Source organism: Hakea prostrata, chromosome 5 (assembly GCF_041222555.1).
Source record: "Hakea prostrata isolate BN-2017 chromosome 5, UWA_Hpros_2, whole genome shotgun sequence".
Lineage (NCBI taxonomy): Eukaryota > Viridiplantae > Streptophyta > Magnoliopsida > Proteales > Proteaceae > Hakea > Hakea prostrata.
The window spans coordinates 6,181,097-6,199,065 of record NC_142604.1 but is presented as its reverse complement, the minus strand read 5'-3'; the positions used below and the strand labels follow the sequence as shown (position 1 = coordinate 6,199,065).

The 17,969-nt window shown below is 35.8% G+C and overlaps 2 protein-coding genes across 2 annotated transcripts; both read right to left on the bottom strand.

Annotated features, from left to right (window-relative positions):
- Positions 1-261: 261 nt before the first annotated feature.
- Positions 262-7,483, bottom strand: LOC149014682 (uncharacterized). Its single transcript, XM_089155172.1, has 17 exons — positions 7,422-7,483; positions 7,164-7,240; positions 6,951-7,032; positions 4,924-5,045; positions 4,742-4,795; positions 4,302-4,421; positions 4,072-4,191; positions 3,749-3,884; positions 2,986-3,156; positions 2,279-2,437; positions 1,986-2,092; positions 1,729-1,819; positions 1,494-1,635; positions 1,226-1,382; positions 987-1,115; positions 767-890; positions 262-530 (listed from the first exon to the last, which is right to left on the bottom strand). Exons 1-17 carry the CDS (start codon positions 7,425-7,427, stop codon positions 291-293), a joined length of 2,037 nt encoding a protein of 678 aa, XP_089011298.1. The 5' UTR covers positions 7,428-7,483; the 3' UTR covers positions 262-290.
- A 3,682-nt stretch (positions 7,484-11,165) lies between these two features.
- LOC149014681 (uncharacterized) lies at positions 11,166-17,492 on the bottom strand. Its single transcript, XM_089155171.1, has 17 exons — positions 17,325-17,492; positions 16,884-16,999; positions 16,667-16,739; positions 15,221-15,342; positions 15,005-15,058; positions 14,619-14,738; positions 14,394-14,513; positions 14,059-14,194; positions 13,703-13,873; positions 13,287-13,445; positions 13,033-13,139; positions 12,824-12,914; positions 12,581-12,722; positions 12,290-12,446; positions 12,050-12,178; positions 11,844-11,967; positions 11,166-11,520 (listed from the first exon to the last, which is right to left on the bottom strand). The coding sequence occupies exons 2-17, from the start codon at positions 16,946-16,948 to the stop codon at positions 11,284-11,286; spliced, it is 2,007 nt and encodes a 668-aa protein (XP_089011297.1). The 5' UTR covers positions 16,949-16,999; positions 17,325-17,492; the 3' UTR covers positions 11,166-11,283.
- Between the last annotated feature and the right edge of the window lie 477 nt (positions 17,493-17,969).

Below are 17,969 nucleotides of genomic sequence, written 5' to 3'. Positions count from 1 at the left end.
TGAGAAGTAGTATTATTTTGTAAACCCATTATTCATCATATAATGGAAGTTTTGTCTGGAAGTTTTTCACCTTAAAAAATTATGATGTTCTTGTGGTTGTGTCCTTGATTTCTTGTCTTTATACTTTTGGCTTTCATATTGCAATTTTGTCATATATTATTTTTCATTCACACATAAACAAGAAGGATTTGGTTCCAAATGCTTTCAATATTAAAAACCCAAAAAAAGAAAAGAAAAAAAGGAAATAGAAAATGTCTCAAGTATATTCTTTATTAAGTAGAAAAAGAGGGCTAAGTAGAATTAGTGGGCCCTTCCAAACGAATGTAATCATACATAAATCCTTGGAAAGGACCTTTAGTACTTGCATGAGTCAAATAAATGATGTTTTGTCCTACAACAAGCAATTTACTGTTTATCTCAATGTTGAGGAGATGGTACAATCCATGGATACCATGTCTCGCAATTGCATTGTCCGCACCCATTTCCTCGGTCTTGAAGTGTGGAGCCACATTTGGATTGTTGACTCGAACCTTTGATCCAAGAATCAACCAAGGGTAAGCAAAACACTAATGCAATATAATAATTACTAGATAATAAACTTCACCAAGAGCAGCCTTATGTCTCTCATCTATGTACAAGGCCATCAAACACACTTTAGGATCAATCACATGGAATTCATGATAGGATCCGAAAGCTTTAAGATAATTAGTGGATATACAAAAAGATCAATCTAAAACTATTTAACTCCTTGCATCTCAAAACATACCTCCAGTACACAATGTGCAGCCGAAGCGATGGCCACTCTCAACACATATGGATTTAAGGAAACAATGTTGAGTTTAAATACAATCTGCCATGTCGTTGGTTGGTAGATGTTGTCACCAATCCTCCTGCAGTTAAAAAAGGCAAACAAGGTTCCAGTAACTTAATATTAATTTCCCCCCTTAAACAAATGGAATGTTTTGATGCCAAAATTTTATAATCACCTGGCAACATGAGCAAAGAACCAGTCTTTCCTATAGTCACTCGCATCAATAGTATATACAAGGTCTTGATGAGGATATAATTCTGCGTACCTCTCCCACAGCCCATATTGTCTAAATGTATCAACAGAGCTGCAATTCATTTTGAATATTCAAATAGTTAACTACCTGCAATTTAGCTTCAACTTTGCTGATTTATATTCCTCTCAAGATGATGGGCTAGCTACTTTAAAAAAACAAACCTGTTTGATTTGGCGACATAAAGTTTATTTATGTACTCTGGATTGGGGTCAGGCACGAAAAATTCCCTTGCAGAACGATCAGGAATTCCTATCTCCCACAAAGTAGGACCTTGCCTTGGTGGTTCATATGTGAGGTTGCCCAAATTTAATTTTAATCCTGCATTGGATGATCTCCAATGTCAATTTAGTTTCTGCAACGCAATCTCTACTCTCTAGGACTATTAGAATAGGGAACTAAAGAAAATTTCGTAAAATTTGGAAATGGAACCTGGGGTGATGGTAATTGTAACATTATATTTGTAGTCTCCAACATAACCAGGAACCCATCCATAAAGATTATATACTCCAGGTCGAACACCATTTATAGAGAAAGATCCATCAGCATTAGACTTTGTCCAGAACTGGTAACCCTGTAAACAAATTAAGTTTATTTAGGGTTTAGAGGATAATTAACAATGCACGTACGTACGCCAAAGAAAAACATAAATATCTACCAAACTCACCTTGCTTTCTTTTTGCCAAGATCCAATATTTCCTACTGCAGCCAAACCTATGTGGGCAGACACCGCTGGCTTATTCTGTGGTTGAAGGAACCTAACAATAAGTAGCGGAAGCTCCTTTTACTTGAAAATTGACTTAGAGCGAGAGAGAGGGAGAGAGAGAGAGAGAGAGAGAGAGAGAGAGAGAGAGAGAGAGAGAGAGAGAGAGAGAGGGAGAGAGAGAGAGAGAGAGAGAGAGAGAGAGAGAGAGAGAGAGAGACCTGTCTTGGATAAATAATTGACCATTGACGTTACCACGCTGATCCAAAGAAGGGAAGTCATCTGAAGCTGGGAAACTGTATGGCCAGTTTTGTACTTCAGTCAACATCTAATTATCAAAAAAATAAAAGTAAATAAATAAATAATAATAATAACACCATTAAGAACTGAGATGACTTATAGTCTTCAAAAAGTACTAGAAGCTAAAACGGATAGAAGAAAAAGATATCAATTTTTACAAACAACTTGAATCATCAGTTGGGTTGTGAAGAGTGAATAACAAGGGAAATGGAACCTGTTGCTTTGCATCTTCCCAAAGTTGTTGAGCGGCAGTGTCTGCATTGGAGGCTGTGTTAAGATGTAGGAAAATAGGGCCATATACTTTTTTCCATTGCTCTCCATCACTCAAATGCACCTCTAGCTCCTCACCGGAGTAGTGATTACTGGTGAAAACCTTAACATTGCAAGCAGCTGAGTTAGATTAACTATTTAGAAATTCACAATATTATCGCAAATAAAAGTTTGATATCAAACACAAAGCCTGGAACCCAGATCTCCACCCTTCCCTATCCCCTAATTCTGGGAAGATACTAGAATGTTGCGCGTTAAATGTGCAGCACTGCCAATTGTTAAGATTTTGATATCGACGGTTGGCAGCACAACATCATTGAAGTTGTACTGCTAATTATGAGCTTTAAAATCTAACTTGGCAGCTAAGATATAAGTTAGGTTAATTGGGCTTTTGCAAATCGAGCCCAATTGAATTTACAAGTTTTGGCTGAAATGTCGTCGAATAGAACACATGTAAGATGGACCCAAACAAATTATCTAGGGCTTCTCATTTGAGAGGGGAAAAAACAGTTAAAAACAGTTATCTAGGGCTTCTTACCAAAAAAAATACCACTTATCTAGGGCTTCTTCACCCCCCCCCCCCCCTAAAGAAAAAAAGAAAAAAGAAAAACAAACTAGGCTGTCCTAGTGTATATATAATACAGTACTTACCGCAAGGCTTGTGGGGCCCACATGAGAGGTGAGGTCTTGCTTGACAGGCCCACCTACAAGGTACTCATCACTGGGGTTGATCACCCAGAATCCAATTGGAGGGTTAAAGCTGATCCAACCATGGACCCTATTCTCTTGATTTTCACATGAATACTGATATTTGTCATCAACCTGAGACATGGGAAATAAAGCAGTGAGAAGTGTCAAAGTGGTCGAACCAACTACACAAATTGAACCAGATCAAAATCGAGCCTTCTTTTTAATGGGCCGACTTTCATTTCACTCAATTCAGTTTGAACATCGGTTCAACCCAACCAAAACAGTAGTTATAGTGGGCAAAATTCTAACCAATGGCTATCTGGGAATATAAAGGCGCATTGGTAATGTTTGTAGAAAACGTTTTGGCATTCTTCTGTACTTTAGGAACGGAAGAACTAGTTAGAGGCGTTTGTCAAAACAGTTAGTTCTTTTGTTCTTTAAAAACGGACCGTTCAGAAAAGTGGTCTGAAGAATGCCTTTTGCAAAAAACATCAAGAAGTTGTTCCTCCCAAAGAACATAAACAAAAGTGATAAAATTAGTTTCAGTAGAAACCTTAGAATGAGTTTGTCAAACACCAACTTATTCTAATAATGTTCTGAAAATATTTTCATAACGAATTTATCAAACAAAGAACAGTCTTTCTACACAGCAACATTAACAAATGAATTGCATAAGAACTAGTCTCTCAAAATAGAAACATTACCAAATGCATATTAAGATTACCTCTCCTCTAAATTTAGGATTGCTTGCATTTGTCAACTTCACTGCCTCTTTGTAGGCCAACGGTTGACCCGTCAACCGGTCTTCCATCGTAGGCATGAACCTTTGCCTCTGGTCCGATATGGCCATATAGGTAAACCTATAATAATCCGTTTTAGATATCATCTTAGAGTTTTGTACAATTTGAGTCTCAAATAAAACCAAAAGATTCCAATAACATGTTCGGTTCAACCAAATGCTGGTCCGGTAAAACAATGGCTTTTGCTAGAACCAATATAACTAAAAATAGAAATAAGAAAAGGTACCAAATAATTTAGTTTTCTTACAAGTCTATCCTGGGCTTGAAAGCAATTCTGGTTTTCTCCATGACAAAAGCGGGGTATTCTTGTAAATGCTCGTAAATTGCATATGTGTAGAAACCAGAGCGACCTCGTAGCATCACATACCTGATAGTTAAACAATAATTGAAAGCAAATAGAATTAACAAATTAAATGATAAAAGAGGAAGAAGAAGCTGAGAATTGAAGATAATATAATAAGACTGGCAAATACAAACCTTTTGTCTATATTTAACGGAATTAATTTGTTTCCAGCAGCCTTAGACCAATTTATTGTGAATGAAATCTCGAGTTGTTCTTCATTTTCTACTATAACCTTGAACATGTCACCTTCTATACTGTGTATCATCAATTAAAAGAAAAGTAATTAAAATCCAAATAAGCTAAGCCCTAAGAAATGAGTTTGGGTTTTCTATCCCGATAGGTAGAGGTCTATGCTTTATTTTTATCTCTTCAACTTCCACCATATACTAGAAAGATGGGTCTACATGGGGCTTACTGAGGAGTCTCATATTTAATTCATTTTATCAACACTCAAAGGTGGACCACCCCCTATCATTTGATAGAAATGTATGAAAGAAACACAAACCTCTACCATAACAGATAAAAATCCAACTCTAGACAAATTAAGCAAGATGTATGAGACTTTGAAACCTACCTTTCAGGGATTTTTACTTTATTATCAGGGAGTTTCCACATAACATCCCAGTACCTGATGGGTATAGAATTCAATCCCAAAAAGAATTTCAAAATCCAATCAGAAACCAATTTGAAAACCATTGAATTAAGAATAAATTTTAGAAATTATTTCATGTAAAGGGTAGAAGAGTAAATGCATACCCTCTATCTGTCTCACGGTTGTGAGTCTCCAGTATATTATCGGTGCCATTATATTTTATGGCAGTGATTTGTCCTTCAGGGTTTGACAATATCACTTGTAGGAGGCCATTGTCCATCACAACCTGTAAAACATTTTATTTTCATAATCTCATTCAATGTGTCGCTTAAGTTTGTCAATGAATCAAACAAGCTTGCTAAAGTCAGAACCAGACCAACCCAAGACTAATTGGACAAGGTATATGCCAGGGATTGAAGACCTATATGTTTTGGGCTGGTTCCTTCCAACCTATTAGTGCTTGTGCATACCCCCAAAAAAAAAAAATCAAAACTGTTATTTGTTAACTTCTCATGTAAAATGACTAAAATACCCTCTTAATTGTTAAGTTAGTAAGCTAACCTTGTTTCTCATACCATACATACCCAACCTTTAAGTTTCTCCCTACACCCATCTTCTTCTTACACTGTGCCGGAACTTACCCACCACCATCGAAAACCATCACGTCCTCTCACCCAAAAAACCACCACCGTGCCCTTTAGCCCTAAACCACCCCACCTTCCCTATGAGTGCAACCATCTGCAAAGCTTTTTCAAGAGAGCTAGGTACTGGGCTGGGAACAGTTACTGAAGAGTTTCCCTCTCCTAGAGCCTATTCTGCTCCATTTATTAGAAACCCTAAAGGGGTACCTCGTTCACCATTTCAAGAAATCCTGGAACACAAGGGGCTTATTGAGCTGATTCTCTTGAAACAAGCCCAAACCGAGCCCAAATCAACATGGACCGACCGTTGAGATCTCTAGTCTTGAAACTGGGCTTTAATTGGATCTATCATGTTGGGCCAGTGTTGGATGTAAATCAAAAAATAAACCACAAAATTTGGGTTCCACTGGGCTGGGCTCAAGTTCTTCGACAACACGTGGACCCTCTTAAGCCCACGGTTCATCCCAGCAAATTGTTGACTAAAAACCCAGAGGCCCAGAATAAAAATGGGCCCGACGATTGAGTTCCTCTCATCGTTTTTCTCAGGTTTAGAAATCTGAAGGCGTTTAATCCGGCTCAGCTGGGGACCACCTTCAATGTATTATTGATTGTTTCCGAGCCGTTAGTGCGACTGGTTGACCCAGTTCACGTCAAACCAATCTCCCCCTACCATAAACCGGTCTTTCTTTTTCGGACATGAGACAAGACTGAATTGGTAATTTCATTACCAACCTTCCAAGAAGGAAGGAAGTCTAATTCCTGTAGATAGGGTTTGGATGGTGGGAAATTGTTTCAGTGCTTCGCAGTACTCAACTGCGAATGGTGTGAATGAATTCTCAATCTCGACCACCAGTTTCGAGTTCTCCCCACCACTTTGGAACTGAACTACTGAAGCCAAAAAAAAAATGAAGAATCTCGAGCACCACTTTAGATCTAGAACATCCGTGTGAATTTAAGCCAAATTGCTGATTGTGACATGTAACAACAAAATAAACCAATAACCACAATTAAATGTTTAATTAGAATCTCTCCTTACCAAATCCCAAAAAAAATTCTCTCTTTTCAACTTCCCTCTTCATGAAATCTAGAGTGCATATGATTGGATGAATCTAATTTCTATAGAATTTCATTAAATCAATTGTTAGATTACCTGAACCATCCTAAAAAACTGATAGGGTTAGGTATCTATGCGGAAATTGTTAGATTACCTGAACCATCCAAAAAAACTATTTGATTATCCAGATAGGGTTAGGTATCTATATACCGAACAACTCTGAAAAACTACTTTGACAAAAAATAATAAAATAAAAAGCAAAATTAAAGGTCTTCAATCTAATAAGAAAAACAATATCCAAAGAATTCAAATCCATGGATTGTCAAGAATGCTCTTAATCAATTTCACAGGCCCTAGCCCTATTTTCAATACCTGCTACCCATGAAAGGATGTGAATCCAATTAAGCTTGCAATTCAAAATGAAACAGAAAACAAACGCGAAGAATTGCCCAGAGAAAGAGAAGAGAAGAGAAGAGAAATGGTTATTAGTCATTACATGTCGACTATCGTTCAACAGGCGAAGTTGAGGAGAGAAAGGCAATACATCTTCTTCGCCATTGTTTGTTTCAGCGATGCTTCTGCAATTAAAAAGAAAAAGAAATCATTCAGCTCCTAACAGATTAAAACCCATCTCACGAAACAGCAAGAAAACTCAAAAACAAAGATTGATAGAGTAATTGGATCAGTAAAAAGGAGCATATCTATTTACCTTCTGCAATCACCGATTAGGAAGAGGTGAAGGAGCAATCCCAAGCACATGAGTACGGAGTTCTTCATGTTGATAATCTATACAGTAAAAATTTAATGTATGAGAAACAAGTTCTCTCTGTAGGTAAAGGATGAGAAGAAGAACTGTAAGCTTTAAGCGAAAGAAAAAGAAAACCATTGCTTTCTTTTGGAAGTCATCCAGAGTCAGAAAAAAAGTTGCAATGGAAGAAAATTGTAAAGCGAGCGTTTAAACAGTTACATGCATGTGAGAGAGCCGTAACAGGAATCTATCTTCTCTCACGATAAGACAAAAGCAGAAAGAGAAAATCATATTAGTAAATTCAAAAGGCAGAACCCATTCACATCCTTCACGATCAAAAGTTTGAAGCAGAAATAAAAAAAAATAAAAATAAAAATTCTTGACTTCTTCGTAGCCTCACCTGGTCGTAATCTGTGATCTCTGATCGAAAATGCAAGCTACCTTTTTATGCTCACTTTGAATGTAAACAATGGTAGATGTCATGTTTGACATATTCGCTACCTAGCTAATTGGCCGAAATGGCGAAATCTAGCCGATATTTAGGTGAGATTTTGTCCTAATATCGGCAGATTTCGCCACCCATTTAGGGGGTTTTCTTTGGTCATTTTGGACTGAAAGTTGATGTCTACCCTAATTTGATGCCAATATTTAATAAATTTGAATTATTTCCTATAAGTTTTTTTAATATAAGTGTTCTTTCCTAGTTATATTTAACATGTTACTTTCTGAGACCTAAATCTTTCGGACATAATTGGAAAGATGATCTGTTGATCTTAAAGATTTTATTACAAAATCCATTCATAGTTTAAATTGTTTCCATAAGTTTTTTCATATATATATTCTTCCCTAATCACATTTGGCATGTTGCATTTTGAGGCTTGAATAACTATAGTATAATTGATAAGATTACTCATTAATCTTGAAGATTTTGCTATAAAATGTTTGTCTAATTTGAATTATTTCTAGAAATTATTCTATGTAGATTCTTCTTCTTAACTATATTTGGTACATTGCCTTTTGAGTCTTGAATCGCTGGGACAAAATTGGTAAGATTGTCCATTGACCTTCAAGATTCTGCTATCGAATCATGAAAGAAATCTCATAAAAATCACTAGAAATCGCCAAAATATCTCAAAAAATCGAGATTTTTCTGATATACAACGATATATCACAAATATCGCCGAAATTTTGGTGATATTTTGCAATCTCGCATATCGGCCCTTGTTTGGTTTCGGTGTTCATTGAAATTCGACAAAAAATTGTACCTTGGACATATCATGGGACATGACCTAAATATCCTTGTACAACGCATTGTCCTATTTTTTTGGTTAGTGTGGAAAGATAATATGCATTATCTATGAAAGGAGAAAATAGATTACTACACACAATAAATGTGCTTGGAGTGCCTAATATAATGATTATTTTGGTAAATAAAAAATAAAAAAAGTGCCACCAATGGAAATATGAATTGCCAATATTGTGAAGTGAAGTAATTGAGATGTTTGAAATATGGATTGTCAAAATTATAAATATGCCTAGCGAAAACCTAAAATAAGAATGGTTCATAAAACCAAATAAGATTTTCTTCTGATTCTTTTTTTTTTTCTTTCTTTCTTTTTTTCTTTTTTGGTTGGGGGTAAGTACCAAACAAGATTCGATTTTCAGTTTTTAGGATCCCGTTTGGTGACAAAGAAAAATGGTTTTTTGTGTTTCTTGTTTCGAGAAATAGAAAAAATTGTCAAAAAACTGTTTGATAAAACCGTCTTGTTTAGCTTTTTCTTTGCAACTTAAATTGAAATTCACGAAAATATTTACTTAGAGAGACACTTATGACGCAACAATGTTTGTTTCTCAAAGCAAAATTAGGTACGGATTGAGTTTAAATGAGATAATTTTAGAAGGGTATTTATGAAATTTGAAATTCTAACCATTACAATAACAAATTTCATAAATTTATTACAACTTTTAAATTCTCTACTTCTAGAACAAGTTTATCAAACGCCTAATAAAAGTGTTTCTACTTCCAGAAACACGATTATTGTTTATCGTGTTTCTCAAAGCATAAACATTTAAGGAATTATCAAACGGGTCAGTGGTCTTTTAGTATCTCTTATGGTCTCTAATTTTATTGATAACTTTAAATGGGATTCACATAAACTACTTCATGTGTTACCTCTACATTTTGCCCTTGCCAATTCCCATTGTACGTCAAGGTGGTGAGTTTCTTCTGAAAGTTAAGAAGCTTTCCAAAATTAAAAGTATATAGTATTTCTTGTTTCTGCGTAAGTGAATCCCAATCTTTCTCTGAGGTTTTCTTTGAGTGTTTTTGGTCTAAACGCTTGGCATCTGCATGGACTCGTTTTTTTCCTCTTATCCTCCAGACTTTTGTATTTAGTAATGCATTTTGCAGGGTTGGGAGGTTGACAACCTAACCTGCATCTTTAATATCTTTGATGATAACTTGTTATTACTTTGGAAAATGAGATATCAGCTAATATTTGGACGGGCTGAATCACAGTCCATGAGTCTTCTTAGCCAAATAAAATTGACATTTTAAGTGTTACAATTGAGAACCGTCTAGAAGATTGCTTTTAAAGCAATAACAAAAATTGATCGACTATTATGGAAAAGAGAAAATAGTAAGATAACAATCAAACTTAGATCATTGGCTCTTTTGCCATAAAATAGACTTTTTATATGAAGTTTTTTATTATAATATTCTTTTGGAATATCAAGAATGTGAAGTAGAAGGCAAAAATCATGCTCTACAAATGTAATTTTCTATTGATTTTTTTTTTTTTTTTTCGTTTCTGTTTTATTGTTTTCTATTTTTCATTCTTAATTCAAGTATTGCAATTGACAACCTGATTGATAGTCACCTTATCGAGTTCGACTTCAGTGTTGTGCAATTAATGGGCAACACTGTGCTGCAAATGATCGAGATTTCCATCTTAACTCTTAAAACTATTCACATTGAAGAAGAAAATTTACTATTTTGTCCAAAAGGAAAATTCACTAATTTTTCACATCCTATGAACATTTTTACTCTCATATTTGTATGGTCAATTTTAGGAGTAAAAATATCTAGAGAGATGAAAATTCACTATTTTAGTTAGTTTTGTAAATACAAACTTAGTTTTAGCTAGCTTTGTTAAGTGAAACATTAAGTGGTTATTTTATAAAGGAAAACCTAAAAGTAAATAATCACATAATTTTCCCTTATAATCAAAACGAAGCTTCAGATTTTCAAAAGGATTTTTATCCTCTCAACAGGTGAGCTTTAACAATTTGATTACCTCGATCATGTGAATTCATTCATCTTAAAAAATAGAATGGTTACCATGGATCTTCAGGTTTTTTATTTTATCCCCCCTCCCCCGTATATGGGGTTTTCATACTCATCATTATTCTTAAGTAATCAACTAATCTAACCCAAAATTATGAAATACAAATAATTTTAATTTTGACGTAAAGCTCAAAAACTCTACATGATTCTTAGTTTTGATTCCAATTACGTAAGGTCAACATATGATTCACACTTCTAGTGAACAAACATGAATCATTGAGAGAATAAAGATCAAAACTGTCTAGCTAATACAACATATGGATCAACATGATTCTTAGTTATGATTCACACTTCTAGTGAGCAAACATGTATCATTGAGAGAATAAAGATCAAAAACTCTCTAGCTAATGCAACACATGGATTGATTGAATGTGCAATTTTTTTTCCTGAGTCGAGGGCCGGTTTAGTTGGTTATCGCCGGTTTGTACTTAGAACTGGTTTACAAAGAAATGTGTGTGTAATTAACCAAATAGTATAATTGCATTATTGAGGATTTCATCCCCATATACCAGACTTATATCCCTTTTTTGGGATTCCAATGAATGAGTGTTGATTTTGAGACCCCTCCTCACAAAAATAATGAAAAACAAAAACAAAAGAAAAAATGGTTTCAACTATATTCCTTGCAAAGTAGTAGATGGTCCTTCCAACGACAAAAAAAATAATAATAATAATAATAAATAAAAAAATAAAACAAAAACAAAAAATAAAAAATGGTTTCAACTATATTCCTTGCTAAGTAGTAGAGGGTCCTTCCAACCGAATGTAATCATACATAACTCCTACAAAAGGACTTCTATTATTTGCTTGAGTCAAATAGATGATGTTTTGTCCTACAACAAGCAAATTATTGTTTATCTCAATGTTGAGGAGATGGTACAGTCCATGAATTCCATGTCTTGCGATTGCATTGTCCGATCCAATTTGTCCAGTCTTGAAGTGAGGATCCCCATTTAGATTGTTGACCCGAACCTTCAATCCAAGAAACAACCAAAAAGAGTTAACAAAATATTTATCTAATATAGTAACTACTCAATAATAAACTTGCAAGTCATCTCTTAATATAATTCACAGAGAATAGCCCTATATCTCATACATGTACAAGGACATTAAAGACACCCAAAAATCAATCACATGGAATTCTTCATATAAGACTCAAATAAATACATGGGCACCAGGTAACCAAAAATAAAATAAAAACATGGGCACCAGGTAACCAAAAATAAATAAAAAAACATGGGCACCAAGTATTTTTTCATGTGAAACTACAAAACTCTTAGCATCTCAACACATACTTGTAGTACACCATATGTAGCTGAAGCGATCGCGACCCTGAGCATATATGGATTTCTGGAAACAGTGTTGAGTTTGAATACAATCCGCCATGTGGTTCTTTGGTAAGAATTATCAACAATCCTCCTACAATCAAAAGGCAAGCAAGGGTTTAGGAATTAATTTCCCCCCTAACGTACCAAATGAAATATTTTAATTTGATAGTCACCTGGAAACATGAGCAAAGAACCAGTCTTTCCTGTAGTCACTGGAACCAACAGTATACACGACGTCTTGACGAGGATATAATTCTGCATACCTCTCCCACAGCCCATATTGTCTAAATTTATTACCAGAGCTGCAAACCATTTTGAAAATTCAAATTGTTAACTACCTCTGATTTAGTTGCAACTTTTCATATTTATATCCCTCGCGAGATGTTGGGCTACTTTTTTATTAGAAAACAAACCTGTTTGACTTGGCGACATAAAGTTTATTTATGTATTTTGGATTAGGATCAGGCACGAAAAATTCCCTTGCAGAACGATCAGGAATTCCTATCTCCCACAAGGTAGGACCTTGCCTTGGTGGTTCATATATGAGGTTGCCTAGATTTAATTTTAATCCTGCATTAGATGGATGATCAACAATGTTAGCTAGTAATGATCTTAGAGATATAGTTTCTTGCAGTGCAATCTCTACTCTCTAGGATTATTGAAATGGGAATTAAAGAAAAATTCATAAAATTTGGAAAAGGAACCTGGGGTGATGGTAATCTGAACATCATATTTGTAATCTCCAATATAACCAGGAACCCATGCATAAAGGTTATATGCTCCAGGTCGAACACCATTTATAGAGAAAGATCCATTAGCATTAGATGTTGTCCAAAACTGGTAACCCTGTAAACAAATGAAGTAATTAAGTATATATAGTGTTTAAATAGTGGATAATTAACAGTGCACGTATGCCAAAGAAAAACATAAAAAATTACCAAACTCACCTTGCTTTCTGTTTGCCAAGATCCAGCATTTCCTACTACTGCCAAACCTATGTGGGCAGAGACTGCTGGTTTATTCTGTGGTTGAAGGTACCTAACATTAAGTAGCAGAAGCTCCTATTACTCATAGAAAATAAGTAACAAGAGACTTGAGAAAGAGGAGAGAGAGGAGAGAGAGGAGAGAGAGAGAGAGAGAAGAGAGAGAGATTAACCTGTCTTGGATAAATAATTGACCATTAACGTTACCACGTTGATCCAAAGAAGGGAAGTCATTTGAAGCTAGGAAACTGTATGGCCAATTTTGTAGTTCCGTCAACATCTAATGAAGAAAACACCATAAGATCTGAGATGTCATATATTCTTCAAATAGTACCAGTAGCTAGAACAGATGACAAAAATATCAACGTTTAAAACAACTTGAGTCATTTGTTGGGTTCTAAAGAGTGAATAGCAAGGGAAATGGAACCTGTTGTTTTGCATCTTTCCAAAGTTGCTGAGCGGCAGTGTCTGCGTTAGAAGCTGTGTTAAGATGTATGAAAATAGGGCCATATACTTTTTTCCAATGCTCTCCTTTACTCAGTTGCATTGCTAGCTCCTCGCCAGCATAGTGTTTACTAACAAAAACCTTGACATTGCAACTAGCTGAGTTAGATTAAAGTACTATGAAATTCACAATATTATTGCAAATAAAAGTTTGATATGATCAAGCACAAGGCCTGGAACCAATATCTCCTAAGCTGGACCCTAACCAATTTTCATATGGGTTGTCATTGAGTACTGAGTTCAACTTTAGCACTATGCTGCGAATGGTCCGTCTCACAAAAGTGTAAAAACATACTTTTCAAAAATGGCCGAACGAGAGAGAAATATGGGTGGACTTACCGCAAGGCTGGTGGGGCCCACATGGGAGGTGAGGTCCTGCTTGGTGGGCCCACCTGTAAGGTACTCATCACTGGGGTTGATCACCCAGAATCCAATTGGAGGGTTGAAGCCGATCCAACCGTGGACCCCAGTGTCTTGATTGTCACATGAATACTGATACTTGTCATCAACCTGAGGCATGAAAATAAAAGCAGTGAGAACTGAGGAATGCCAAACTGGCCCAACCAAACAAACCGAATCAGATCAAGATCGACCCTTCTTTTTATTAGGCCAACTTTGATTTCACCCAATTCAGTTCAAACATCGGTTCAACCCAAGCAAGACCCAAGTTTTGTAATCTAGGAATATAAGATTACCTCTCCCCTAAATTTAGGATTGCTTGCATTCGTCAACTTAACTGCTTCTGGGTAGGCCAATGCTTGACCCGTAAACCGGTCTTGTGCCGTGGGCATGAACCTTTGCCTCTTGTTCGATATGGCCATGTAGGTAAACCTATAATAATCCGTTTCAAATATCATATTTAGAGTTTTGTCCAATTTGAATCTCAAATAAAACCAAAAGATTCCAATAGCATATTGTTTGGTCCAACCAAATCCTGGGCCAATTGTCAAAACCATGCATGGCTTTGTTAGAACCATCAAAATTAGAATGAAAAATAAAAAAGGGAACCAAATAAGTTAGTTTCTCTTACAAGTCTGTCCTGGGCTTGAAAGCAATTCTGGTTTCATCCATGGTGAAAGCGGGGTGTTCTTGTAAATGCTCATAAATTGCATATGAGTAGAAACCAGAGCGGCCTCGTAGCATCACAAACCTGATAATTAACAATAATTGAAAGCAAATAGAATAAATAGTTGAGAAATAGAAGAAGAAGAAGCTTAGAAGATAATATAATATAATAAGACCATCAAAGGCAAACCTTTTGTCTATATTTAACGGGATTAATTTGTGTCCAGCAGCTTGAGACCAATTTATTGTGAATGAAATCTCAAGTTTTTCTTCATCTTCTACTATAACCTTGAAATTCTGACCTTGGACCCTGTGTATAGTCAATTAAATGAAAAATAATTAAAATCCAAAACAAGCTAAGCCCAAACAAGCAAGTACAGATATTCTATCTCAACGAGTTGAGTTCTGTGCTCCCTTATATCTTTTCACCACATATTAAGGTGGGTCAACGTTGGGCTCATCAAGAACTCCAATTGTTTGATGGAGAAGTGTGAAGAAAGCACAGGTTTCACCATGACGATAGAATTTCCAAACTCTAGACAAGCTAAGCAAGAAATATGAGAGTTAGAAACCTACCTATTAAAGGTTCCTACTCTATTACCAGGGTATTTCCACACAACATCCCAATACCTGATGCATAATTCAACACCAAAAAGAATTTCAAAATTTAATTAGAAACCAACTTGAAAACCATTGAATTAATAATATATTTTGGTTACCACAAAAAAAAAAAAAATTAAGAATAAATATTAAAAGTTATTTCATGTAAAGTGTAGATGAGTAAATGCATACCCTCTATTTGTCTCATCATTGCGAGTGTTCAGTATATTATCAATGCCATTATAGTTTATGGCAGTTATGTGTCCTCCAGGTTTTGATAATGTCACTTGTAGGAGGCCATTGTCCATCACGACCTGTAAAACATTTTATATTCACAATCACATTCTATATATTAATTAAGATTGTCAATTATGAAATCAAACCATTCAACACAAAACAAACTGGCCCTTAAGATCATTATTGGACCAACACAAGGCTAATTGGACGAGGTATAGGTTTGGGTTGGTTCCTCCTTAAGTGCTTCCATCTCCATTGCGACAACCGAGCGGATTATAGTTTTATATGGTTCTACATGTGATACATCATGTGCTTTTTTTTTTTTTTTAATAACATACTGAAAAAGCTTAAAAAGGTTGGTTTATTTGGGCCTTGAGCCCAATTGGCAAGATACAAGGGCCCAATATAATGTTTAACTTGAAACGAGTTGAAAGAGCATGATAACAGGTTGTCAGGTTTGTAATGGTCTCAAAATTGTTCTAACCCAAATGGAAATCAATATCTCAAACCGAACCCAATTCGGACCGAACCCAAATCAGCATGGACCGACCATTGACATCTCTAGTATTGGACCTGGTGTTTATTTGGACTCATCATGTTGGGCCACTGTTGGACGTAAATCGAAAAATAGACCACCAAATTCAGGTTGCACTGGGCTGGGCTCAAGTTCTTCAAGAACATCGTGGACCCTCATGAACTTTACCAGGATAGTGTCGTTGACTAACCAACCCCTAGAACTGAAGGTGGGCCCAGATTACAATTGGCCAATCGGGTCCTGAAATTTTATCGAGTCCATTTCTTTGTCAGAAATGAGCCATCCATTTCTTTCTGAATGAATGACATATTTCCTTCAGTCATATCTATAGATTATGGTAAGATTTAAAAGACAAAAACAAACCAAAAAATATATTTTTTTTTAATTTAATCTTTCGATGTGACTTAGACATGTGTCTTTCGTCCATAGAAAAATTGATGGTCCATGGCTTGATAAAATTCCATCAGGTCCCACCTTCAATGTATTATTGATTATTTCCAAGCCATTAGTGTGATTTGTCAAATACAAATCCTCTATAATTCCTTTCTCTACAATTTCCTACAATTCCCTTATAGGATTTTGCCTATAGCATCAAGTAATCCAATGGTGGAATTGTAAAGAAAGGAATTACAGTGGAAGTGAACCGTGATTGGTCTGACTCGGTTCAGGTCAAACCAATCTCCACGTACGATAAAACCAGACTGTTTTTTTCTCGAACATGTTGCGCACGCAGCATAAACTGGTAAAGTTCATTGTCCGACCTTCGACAGAAGGAACTCCAAGCTTCCAAAACAAACAGTACAAGAAAACGAAAAATTGCCTAGAGAAGAGAAGAGAAGAGAAGAGAAATGGTTATTAAGCATTACATGACTGTCGTTCAATAGCCGAAGTTGAGGAGACGATACAGTTTCTTCGCCATTGTTTGTTTCAGCGATGTTTCTGCAATCAGAAAGAATAAGAAATTCAGCTCTGTTCTTAGCTTACCAACCTTTCTAACAAAACCCATCTCAGAAACAGTCAGCAAACTCAAAAACAGAGATTGATATAGTAATTTGATCAGTAAAAAGAAACATATTGATTCACCTTCTACAATCGCCGACCAGAAAGAGTTGAAGGAGCAGTCCCAAGCACAGGAGGAAGTTCTTCATTTCGATAATATTTTAACAGGAAAACTTGAATATATGAGAAACAAGTGCTCTCTGCAGGTAAAGGATGAGAAGAAGAACTGTAAGCTTTAATCATAAAAAAAGGAAAAAGCATTGCTTTCTTATGAAGATCATTCAGAGTCAGAAAAAAAGTTTCAATGGAAGAAAATTGGAAAGCAAGCGTTGAAACGGTTACATGCATACGAGAGAACAAAAACTGGAATATAATCTCTCTCTTCCCCACATAAATGACCAAAGCAAAAAAGGTAATGCTGCTTTTTATTTATGGCATTTAAAGCCCATTTTGACATCCTTCACCATCAAAAGTTTGAAACAGAAAATTTGCAGAAAATAGTTGTTGATATCTTCGTTGTCTCACCTGGTTATTCAGAAGTATCTTCTGTGCTCGCTTTGAGTGTTAACACTTAACAATCGAATCAAATTGAAATGTCCTGAATAAGCCTTAAACAAGAATATTGATCGATCCAAAGGTCGAAGTTGCAGGCTTTCTACCATTTTCGCTCATTTAAATACCACTATATATGGTTCTTGGTGTAATTACATTGAGCCTAACTTTCACGACCATTTTCAGTTGAGTTGACGACGGCTTCAATGGAGGGCTGGTCAGGATTTCATTTCATCTCATCAGTTTGTAAAAGCGTGAGCAGTTGGAACTCTGATAGAGGAGTTGTTAGGTACCATAACGAGAAAATCACTGGATGATGGAGCAGTTGACCATCATCGATCGATCTGAGGGTCTTCAGATTTGGTTCCAAATTGACGCCTATGTTTAAATTGAAATTAACGAAAGGAGTTGAGTGACCAATCTAACGCCATTATTTGAATTTGGGTCCCACCAAATAGACTTGAGGAGCCGTTATACGCCGTGTTGCCGCAAAACTCGGAAAGCAAGAACACCTGGCTAAAACCTACATGAGAAGAACGAGGGTTGGTGACTTGTCACAATTTATGACTCATGAATCATAAAATCAAATAAATGTTTTTCTTTTTTTTCCCTTTTTGT